The 11,871-nt window shown below is 35.4% G+C and overlaps 1 protein-coding gene across 1 annotated transcript; it reads left to right on the plus strand.

The window, feature by feature from the left end:
* Positions 1-303: 303 nt before the first annotated feature.
* Positions 304-11,174, plus strand: Smp_150950 (hypothetical protein; the record flags this gene model as incomplete). The annotated part of the gene is made up of 3 exons (XM_018797503.1): positions 304-308; positions 9,501-10,266; positions 11,157-11,174. 3 exons carry the CDS (start codon positions 304-306, stop codon positions 11,172-11,174), a joined length of 789 nt encoding a protein of 262 aa, XP_018652538.1.
* Between the last annotated feature and the right edge of the window lie 697 nt (positions 11,175-11,871).

The raw sequence follows: 11,871 nt of genomic DNA on the forward strand, positions 1-11,871 counted from the left end.
CAATTAGAGAATGATTGTAACCAATTTCAGTTAAAACATACATTCAAATTATACTTATTCACAAACAGTTTCCTACCAATAGTTATATGTTGCTATTGTTATATGTAAAAAAGGGTATTAATTACAATGTTTTTCTTTATCCGAAAGATAGGTAAGGGAGAAACAAAAAAAGAGAATTCCGACAACTATGGTATTTCTTCTTTAGATTAATATAGACCATTGTAACAGTTTGTCACCTTGGATAGTTTAGTAGTAATAATAATAATAATACAAACGTTTATTAGAATATTCACACAGTCGAAAATGAGGTAATTTAAACATATGGATAGATTACCATTCCCTTTAACAGTAAAGGAAAATCTAAAAAAGAAAATATATTTCAGAGGAACTGAAAATATCTCCACGCCCCCCCGACCCCCCCAAGAAGTGTAATTTCATAGACAATAATCTTAAGAAATGTTAACACGTTCTAGTCGGTTCTATCCTTTTGTATCATAATTTGATAATAACTAATATAGTGCGTGAACGATTGTATTTTGATTCATTTATTTTATTTATTTAAACACATAAATATTGGTACAAAGAGGCACCAGATATATATGCACCACACAAATCTCATTTGATTTGAGTGAAGGCTGTGATACTAACCGGGTATCCAAACAGAAGCAGGTAGTTTCCCTAGAGGGCCACACACCGAGCCTTTGACCTAAAGGTCTGATCCACAAGGCAGCGGAACATCGTGAGGAGATGCAGTCCCATGGTAGCCGGTGACCAACAATTGACTCATACGCCATTTGTTCCTTCAGGATACTGGAGCCAGCCCATGTGCACCATTGGTTTGGAATCAGGGTTTTCCAACTCCCCTAGGTAGACTTTCCGTGTCCACCAACCCGGTTAAAGCGCCGGACATTTGTTTTTCGTCCTCTCAATTTCGTAAACAACACCCTCACTACGAGAAGTCGGTGAGTAAGACTTCCCTGACAGAGTCTGTTTACGCGTGGTCATTTGAGAGCGTTTGTAGAGGGAGAGCGGACTCTCATCACTCTCGACCGTACCAGGGCATTTGGGGACTTTTTATTAGTTTAAAGATCCCCATAGAATATTCAAAAATGAAGAATATTTGAGTGAACAATTGTTTCTGCAATGATTTCATCATCAGGCTTTAGTTATAAGTTCATAATTATTATGATATTTTACAAAGGGGGTTAAGTGCTCTGACATGAGACTGGTGGGTCCTAGGTTCGAATCTCGTGAGGCCGGATCATGGATGCGCACTGTTGAGGAGTCCTACAATAGGACGAGTTGGCCGTCCAGTGTTTCCAGGTTTTCCCTGGTGGTCTAGCTTTAATTGACTCATAATTTCAACTCTATACTTTACAAAGGCCAAAATAAGGCATGTATTAATGAATTTGACAATGTTATATGTCAAAAATGGTGATCGTTTGCATCTGCTATTACAACATAGACACTTCGAAATTGCGTTATTTGCAAAATTAGAAAGGTCATTTAATAAAGGTCAAAATGATTTCGGAGTAAAGTATCCAGTCACAATCAGTATAATAGTATTATGGCAAAAATGAACTATATAAAATTACTAAAATCTCCACAAGCCTCCCTTCTGATAATTATCATATGCTCACTAGTGAATGGCTTCAAGAAGTATTTCATGGAGTTCTAGTGAGAAGCAGTAACCAGTGGAGTTCAACCAAGTCTGTTGGGAGATATCAACTCAGTGAAGACAATTGGTGAATGGTTGCTCAATTTCGAGGATTGGTTGAAGTTAGACATTAACACTGTTGGATGCCGGTTGGCTAAGTGGTCTGGAAGTTAATCATTCGCGCGTGAGACTGATATGTCGTGGATTGGAATCTCGTGAGGTCGGATCGTGGATGCTCATTGCTGAGGAGTCACTTACTAGGACGAGTTGGCCGTCCAGTGCTTCCATGTTTTTCATGGTTGTCTAGCTTCAATTGACTCAGGATCTCAACTATATAAAATTACTTAAATCTCCACAAAACCCCCTTCTAAAACTGAAAATGCAAAAAAATTGTGTAAATAAAATTCATAGCAGGAGAATTTCATCTCGTCAATTGAGATAATAATGACAAATAGTAATAATAATAATATTGTTGTTAGAATATAATATGTAATAAGAGGGGTGTTATCAAGGTAATTACGATAAACGAATTGGGAATGATGGATGTGAAGATTAAGATAGAGGTAATCAAAAAAAGGAAGGGGGAAAGAGGTTTATAATATTCAGTTTAAGTACCCGATTATCCAGTCGTAGGCCGAGGTAAGCATAGAGTCCGGATATACCTTTTCTGGATACATAAATTTGTTATTCTGGAGTTGATGCAGACGGCTTTTGCTATGAAGAGTAACTATAATCTAGCTCCTTGAGGTAAATTTTTCGAAACTTGTTATAAAACAAAGAAAGCTTCCTCTATTTTGATATGATGTTCACTATCTACCAAATGAGAAAGAATGATGCTATTAATGAATTTGGCGACTCCTTTTCCCAACCATACTGGTACATGTTCACGAATACTCAAGGATAAAGCCCTCTGAGTACGGCCTATGTTATTATTAGTTAACTTAAATAAGTTATGAAAGAAACAAGCCTATAATAGTCTTCTCAAATTTGAGAAATTGAGATTAGAGATTGATTATGAATATAGTGGTCTTGAGTGCTGTTAGAGGTATGTGAGCAGTTATCACTTCACGGTTACCCACACCGTGGAAGGGTTCCTCTAGAAGTACTTGAAAAGAAAATCGGATTAGAAGTGGTATTAATGACTTGAGAGCGTGACCGCAGTGCCCAAGGGACAACTGCTTGAGGTCGGTCACACACGACCTTTTTGTGGGTAGTTTTTGTGTTAGCTCCGTTCTTCAAAGGACCTTACCGCTGGAGACGGATATCCGTGGGATAAGGCGATGTGTGCATTTTTAGGATCGACCTTTTCTAACACCACCCCTCCTTGTGGGAAGGAAGCATCGCTGTCATGCTGATTGTCTGAAGGAAACACCTTACTGCTGTCACACCTCTGTACAGTCAGCTGTACGACTTCGCCTCCAGACCTTGGGATTGCTGCTTTTACTCTTACCGCTCTTCAACCGACCTTGAGAAACGATTGTTCCAGCCAGTGTATCTCGATTGGTTCATCACGATAGGTAAGCCCGACCGCCATTTCAAGGTAGCAGCAACGGTCGGGTAAACTTGAGAAATTAAGTAGCACATACTACTGATACGAACATTTCCTAATCGATAATCCATATTACGTCATCATTAAATTCCTTATCTTTCATTCATTTTCAATCTTCGTATTAATATCATTGTTGTCAACACCATTTCGGTGAATATATATATTTTCATTGTTGAAAGCATGAGTCAATTGAAGCTAGACCATCAAGGAAAACCTGGAAGCATTGGACGACCGCTTCGTCCTATTATGGGACTCCTCAACAGTGCGCATCCACGACCTCGCCTCGCGAGATTCGAAACTAGGACTAGTGACTGATTTCAAAAGGTACTTCATGGAGTTCTAGTGGGAAGCAGTGACCAGTGGAGTCCAACCAGGTCTGTTGGGAAATATCAACTCACTGAAGACAATTGGTGAACGGTTTCTCAACTTTGTGGATTGGTTGAAGTTAGACATTAAGACCGTTGGATGCCGGTCGACTCAGTGGTCTATCGGTTAAGTGCTTGAGCGCAAGACTGGTAGGTCGTGGGTTTGAATCTCGCTCGCGAAGCGGAATCGCGGACGCACGATGCTGAAGAGTCCCACAATAGAACGAAACGGCCGTCCAGTGCTTCTAGGTTTTCCTTGGTGGTCTAGCTTCAATTGGCTCATGCTTTGAACAAGGAAAATACTGAAATCTCCACAAAACCCCTTCTGAGAATATAGATATATATCCATCCATTCTATCCGGAATAGAAAAGGTTGTAAGTGTAAATTATGTGTAACATTTAACTGTATTTTTTTATTATATGCAAATATGTATAGTGTAACTGTTACGTAACAACAAAAAATTTGCATTAATGCAGAAACTATTTTGATTATGTCATCATGAATTATTGATTAAAATATTAATCTACATAAATTATTCACATGTCATCAATTTAAGACATAATATCAAAAAGGATATTGATGATGGCTTGGATGACTTGGATGATGATGATGATGATGATGACGATTACGACGACGACGACGACGTAATCTGGCATAGACACAAACAATGTAACTTAGTTAATAACTTAACCCAAATTTAACAAACCTATAATTTTATCAAGTTCAAATGTCTTGTGATTACATATTTGTGAATGATAGAATATCATGGAAATTCTCGAAACACTAGATGGTCGTTTCGTCCTAGTATGAGGCTCTTCAGTGGCAGTGCGCATCCATGATCTCGGTCACGAGATTCGAACGTTGAACCTATCGGTCACTTGCGCGAACGCATAACCTCCAAACTACTGAGTCGTCATCCGACAATGTTAATTTCTAGCTTCAATGAAATTGCCATCCATGGTTTCCAGGTTACCCATGGTGATCTAGCTTTAATTGACTAATGAATTCGACCATTAAATTTCATAATCGTCTTGTTAAAAAATTAATTTGATATGCTAGATCAACTGTTTATTTGAATTGAAACTTAAACATTTTCATTTATAAAAATAATAATAATTTCACTTGGTATTATTTACTTGGATCTTCCCATTGATGAGGATGACGCGATGGTGTTTGAAGTGAACCATATTGGGTTCGAGTCCTATCGTAAACATCAATCTGAGATGCAGGTACATCCAGCTGATAAGTCTCAAATAGGGTGACACATGCATCCTGGATCCGAAAACTAGCCACTATCCATCTTTGCTTATAGTAATAATAATAATAACAATAATAATAATAATAAACTGCAGTTATTCTCAGTAATTTAATCATTGAGAAGAATAAATATACCTGAAATTTTCAGTAAACCACTTGATTTTGATTTGATTAAAGCTACCAGTTTTAGCATGAGTGGTGGTAGTACATTTGCTCTTGAAAGTTGAAGAATGATGGTGACTAGAACGTACTTAGAAGGTCAATATCTACACTTTTCATTATAAGATGTATCAACTAGCCAATTGGTTTTCTAAGGCACCTGAAGCATTTTAAGTGTCGCTCCAAATAATCTCTTGGATACAAATGTCATATTGATATGAATGCTTGATTCTTTGTTAACGTAGTCTTTCCCTTCAATGATACATTGGATAATTACATGAAAATGATGTTTCAGTAATACTAGGTGTACAACAATTAAACATTATGAACCACTAATCACTTTTTAAAAGAAGTATGCTTCTTTTTTTACGTTACACGTTGTAAACTGTATATCAGCTTGTTAACAGTAGTTTCAAAGAAGTCATAGATCCATGTTTCATCTCCACTTTTGTTGGAACCGAGAAATTTCATGTGATTGGTACTTGTATTACACAGTCTCAACACACATAGCACTGAGATATTCACCTCATTACTGACTTGTTGTTAGACTGATATGTTTAAATACTCACTTGATAGTTATCGTTACATAATAATTATAATACGATAATATAATACTAGTTAGAAAGGAAGGCCCAGGACAGTGTGCGTCGGAGAACGCTGGTCGGCAGCTTATGCTCCATTGGGAGCAACAGACGTAGGTAAGTAAGTAAGTAAGTAAGTAAGTAAGTAAGTAAGTAAGTAAGTAAGTAGGTAAGTAAGTAAGTAAGTAAGTAAGTAAATAAGTAAGTAGGTAAGTAAGTAAGTAAGTAAGTAAGTAAGTAAGTAAGTAAGCAAGTAAGTAAGCAGGTAATATAATACTAGTGGAATCTAATTATATTGCACAGATCATATTAATAATCCTATTCAGTCAGTCAACATGGATACATGGTCGCTAATCTAGATAACTGGACGTGGTAGACTTTTCTTAGCTTTTAAAGATAATCATGAAGAAACAGTAGCGTTCAATTTTATGCAAACTGACATTTGTCAGTTTAGGGCATTTCCAATCCTGGTACAAAATGATTTTTCATTTGTAACTGGAAACTTCGTCATATATCATCCGTACCATTAGTAATATTAGAGTTAATTTTGAACAATTTTTAACTAAATTCATTTAGTATTGTTTGTTTGAATCTTCCCATTGATGTTTAGCACTGCAACTGGTCAGTCTCTTATTGGCATATGTGCATACTGAGCGTATTGCCTCGATATAGCCTTCATTCATAAGCATTATAAGCAAAGATGAATAGTGGCTATCAGTGGAATCCAGGACGCACGTCCCAGAGTGAACATCAACTCTGAGATGCAGGTACATCCAGCTAAGGAGTCCGAAATAGGACGAAACGCTCATCCTCGATTCCACTGCTAGTCACTATCTATCTTTGCTCATAATTTTCAACTAAATTTCTATGTTTTATCGGTTGGGTGGTTTATTTGTAAACTTCGATTTGTTAAATGACAGATAAAACATTAGATGCTTAAACTGGATATTCCACTTCTAAACAGAATATTTTGAGTAGTTCTATTATGATAATGATGATCATTGTCATTTATGAAGTAGGATTATATATGTGAATTATCTACATGTTTATATGTCCATCCTCTTCTCTGTCTATCTATCCAACTACCAATTATCTACCTGTTTATCTAACTGCATATCATGTTATCATATCTTAAGTGATTGAATATTCAACACTGTCAGTTTGTTTAAAATATATCATTAATTGTTTTGTTAACAATGTTTAACATTAGTTTGGATCTTCACATTGATGTTTCGATCTGTAGTTGATCCAAATAACCAATATATATGAATTAAAATTCATCCCTTTGAACAAACCAGTGACCATCTGAACTCAACAGCTAAATGGATAATGCGATGGTGTTTGAAGCAAACGGTACTGGGTTTGAGTCCCGGAATAAATATTAACTCTAGGATGCAAGTATATCTAGGTGACGAATCCTAAATAAGATGAAACGTGCGTTCAGAGTTCTACTATTAACCACCATCAATCTCCTCATATAATAATGATATATTTATGCATCTTTGTTAGTATATCAGTTTCACGTATACTTATTATGATAACATCATCATCAAATGAAGAGTCAAATGATGTATAATCTATAACTAGATCGATTTTCGGAGTTCAACATCAGTTGATCATATGGCGTTGAGAACGTTCCGATGATAATATATTGTGTATCCTTACATTTTACATCTTAAATTATCTTTTTAATAAACTCATTAGGAGTGTTTAACCAAGACCCCTTCCAGGTGGTTGGTATTCTAAAGTGAAATTTCCGGTAAAGCTAGTAAACATCATTTAAACATGAATTGGAATTTTCTAGTGGTATCTTAGCTTACTGTGTTCGAGTCTGAATATGAACAAAAGCAATAAAATTTTGGTGTTTACAAATGGTCAACTTCCAACAAGCTGAAGTAATAATAACAGTTCTCGGTTGATTTAATACTTTAAGTTCGATTACGGCATTAAAATCCCTTCTTTACAACTACTTAACTTCTGAATATTCAAACAATATGTACTAAAGATTTCAAAAAGCTTATGATTGACTGGATTCATATTAATCAGTAATTGTTTAGAATCAGCTTTAACCCCCTGTAGCCTTATATTCGTCACCTAAAGTATATGAATCCTATAGTAATTCCTATAGTAATCCTAAAGTAATTCAATAATTATATTGTCGATAGTTTGTAAACATTATTATGGAAACGCATAACTACACATGGTTGGCAGATATAATTGATTAGTTAAATTGCCACATGTAATAGGCTCTAGGTAATTATTTTCCTATGTATCCATCATCTATTTAAAACTGATGGTATGGTTAGTTCATTTAACCATGAATTCAAACACATTTGAAATTCTAACCATTGAATGATGAATAACCGATCCTAGATTAATACTTTCCACTCAATGCATAAAGGTCCTACTGTCTACTTCTAATAAGGCTTCGATTCATCCTATTGAATGATCTTATATATTATTACAAAACTCATGTCCAATAACACATAAATATTGGTACAAAGGGGCCACCAGATATATATGCACCACACAAATCTCATTTGATTTGTGTGTGGGCTTGAATACTACCCGAATGCCCAAACTGAAACAGGTGGTTTTCTTAGGGGGCCACACTCGGAGCCTTTGACCTAAAGATCTGATCCACAAAACAGTGGAGCATCGTAAGGAGATGCAGTCCCATGGTAGCCGGTGACCAACGATTGATTCATACGCTATTTGTTTCCTTAGCATACTTGAGCCCATGTGCATCATTGGTTTGGAATCAGGGTTTTCCAACTCCGACCTGGTTAAAGTGCCGGACATTCGCTTTTCGTGAACGACAGTAATGCCACGAGAAGGCAGTGAGTAGGACTTCCCTGTCAGGGGCTATATACGCGTGGCTGTGTGAGGTCATTTGGAGAAGGAGAGCGGACTCTCCCCACTCTCGACCATACCAGGACATTTGGAAACCCTATACATTACCATCAATGATAATAATCCTACAATTTTAATTCATTTAAGCCTCCTCCTCCTCCTCCTACTACTACTTGTCATAAATTATAAAATAATTCCATCATAATCATATTAACTAAGCTTATACAATAAATGACTTTCAGAAAATAAATCAATCAATATAGGTATTAATGATAAATGAATCCAGGGATATGTATATTTTCTGGTTTCACATCAAGTTACCTAATCTAATCTAAATAAATACTATACTAACAACTATAGATTGTTCCTCCTTTTCTCTCTCTCTCTATGTGTGTGTGAGCGTGTGTGAGTGTGAGTATGTAATGATAAAATGAGAATAATAAACAAGTAAACAAACAAACAAACAAACAAATAAGTAAATAAACATATTAATTTTAAAATATTTTCTTTATTTTTTTAAATTTTTTTCTTTGTAAATTCACACCCTGAATAATTTATTATTTGAAGAACAAAAAAAACAAAAAAAAACAAAAAAACAACAACAACAACAACGAACGAGGGCGTTTATTTTTTTTATTTTGACAACTCATCTCTGATTGGTTAATATTAATTAACCAATCATAAGCTTGCCCTCTATTTTTAAACTTGGTAACAATAAAAAGTAAATGATGAAAATTATTTGTTCATTTTTAATTGATTTGACGATCATATTGGATTATTTATGTTAATGGATAATTAAATCATTTCTTTAGTATATTATTCAACGAATTTTCATTATATTCGGATATATATTCATATAATTTTTTGAAGTACATAGCAACTAAAAGAGAGAAAGAAGAAGAAAGGGGGGGAACTAACTCAATTTAATTCATCATCAATTTGGCTACTAATATCTGTTTTGCTTAATTACAGGCAGTTCCACTAAACATAGGACGGACTTTATATGATCTGATCTATGAATGGTTTATTTAATTTGACATTACTATATAGTTGGATTTATTGTTGATGTTATCATTAGATCATCCGATGATCCAAATTCTGTGGAATATATTATAAACTCAATTGTGGATAATATATATATATATCTATACAAAGAAGAAATGAAAGTTAAAAATAAACGTCCATATAACCGATCAGAGACGTGTACACGTAGTAGTAGTTCTCATAGTAACACAACTTCTGTAACTAATAATACATCAGTATACATTCCTAATAAACTGAATGAACCATTAGATCAATCAGATAATAATTATTCTCCCTTGACAAGTAATACACTAAACAACAACAACAACAACACTAATGATGATGATAATCTTAATAAAAGTCATAAGAAAGCATGTAATTCAACAAATACAAAAAATACCAAGACACGTCATAAATCAAGTAAACATACGAACTCATCATCATCATCAACATCAGCATTATTATCACCTTCCACTTCGAGTAATACTAGTAGTAGTACTGTATCACAACTAAGTGGAACATCATTAAAAATCACTCATCGTGGTGGACGTACCCATGTATCCTCTGTAAATCCCAGTAGTAATACTACTAATAATAATCAGACTAATAACAATTCGATATCGAATACAATACGTTTATCTAATTCCAAGACAAATTGTTGTTCATTAAATAATTGTTCATCATCTACATCAACTACATCATCTAATGGAATTAATGAATCAATTGATCCATATGAATTTGCTGTAAAAACTGATGAATCAATGAATCAATGTGGATTGAATGATAGTTTAATACCAATTAAACGATTAAAATTAGAAAGAGTAAGTCCAATGTATTTTGATAGTTTATCAAAATTTGAAGGGGTTTTTGTGAAGATTTCAGTATTTTTCATAGTTGAAATCATGAGTCAATTGAAACTAGACTACCATGGAAAACCTAGAAGCATTGAACGGCCGTTTCGTCCTATTATGGTGAACGGTTGCTCAAACTTCGTGGGTTGGTTGAAGTTAGACATTAACACCGATGGATGCCGGCCGGCCGACCGGCTCAGTGGTCTATCAATTAAGTGCTCTGGTGCGAAACTGGTAGGTCCTGGGTTCGAATCTCGCGAGGCAGGACCGTGGATGAGCATTGACACTGAGGAGTCTCATAACGGGATGAAACCGCCGTCCAGGGCTTCCAGGTTTTCCATGTTGGTCTAGCTTCAATTAACTCATGATTTCAACTGTGAAAAATTATCATAATTTATTACTGAAGTGTAATTATGTAATTTGTTTTAAGTTACATTTTTGTTGTTGTATTGATGGATGGTTAGTGTTTTTTTAGCGAGTTAGTTTTTCTATGGGATGTGGTTGCTAAACCCATACCCAACCTTCCTTCTTTACCCGGGCTTGGGACTGGCAATAACTCTAGAATAGCTCCTCCGCGAGGGGTAACAGGTGGAAGTAAGTAAGTAAGTAAGTATAGATAGATGGTTAAGGAGACTACTTAACAGCCCGAACTAAAATAGGTGTAACACATTACAAATCTATAATTGATAGTGTATTGGTTACGTAATCATTGTTCCACTTCATAAATCCAATTATGATATTGTAAATAATGTTAAAACTTGTCATTTCTGCTCGACAGCTTATCCATAAAGTTGATAGTACTAGAATAATTGAATCTATTGTCTTGTAATTGTTTTCTTCTCCTTCTCATCATTTTATAGTCATACCTAGAATGCTAAGGTTATATACTGTTGTTGAATCTTATACCAAACGAAACTGGAGTCCTAGATTCCACCCCTAATCATTATCCTACCTTGTTTAGCTTTACTAGGTATTATTATTTGGGGGGGGGGCATGATGTTTTAAAATTTTTACCGAAGGTTCAACTTTCCTTCATTCATATGGAATAGATCAAATGTGGTTAGGAGTGGGATTCAAGATGCGCGTTTTGAATTGTCTCCAGCTGTTAAGTAATAATTGGGTTCATTTTACAATGTAAATATATATACCAGTAGTAAAATAAGCTAAGATTAGATGTGGCAAAATGTTTAAAGCATACTATCCATGAAATATGATATCATGATAAAGTTATTTTAATGACATTTAACATTATGTTCCTAAGTGCCCTGTTACAGCCTAGAGTGGGGAGAGTACGCTCTCTCTCTACAAATGCTCTCACATGGCCATGCGTATATAGCCTCTAAAAGGGAAGTCCTACTCACTGCATTCTCGTGGCATTACTGTTGTTTACGAAATTGAGAGGACGAAATACGAATGTCCGACACTTTAACCGGATTGATGGACACGGAAAGTTCACCTAGGGGAGTTGGAAAACCCTGATTCCAAACCAATGGTACACATGGGCCCCAGTATCCTGAGGGAACCAATGGCGTAAGAACCAACCGTTGGTCACCGGCTACCATGGGACTGCATCTC

Source organism: Schistosoma mansoni, chromosome 4 (assembly GCF_000237925.1).
Source record: "Schistosoma mansoni strain Puerto Rico chromosome 4, complete genome".
NCBI lineage: Eukaryota > Metazoa > Platyhelminthes > Trematoda > Strigeidida > Schistosomatidae > Schistosoma > Schistosoma mansoni.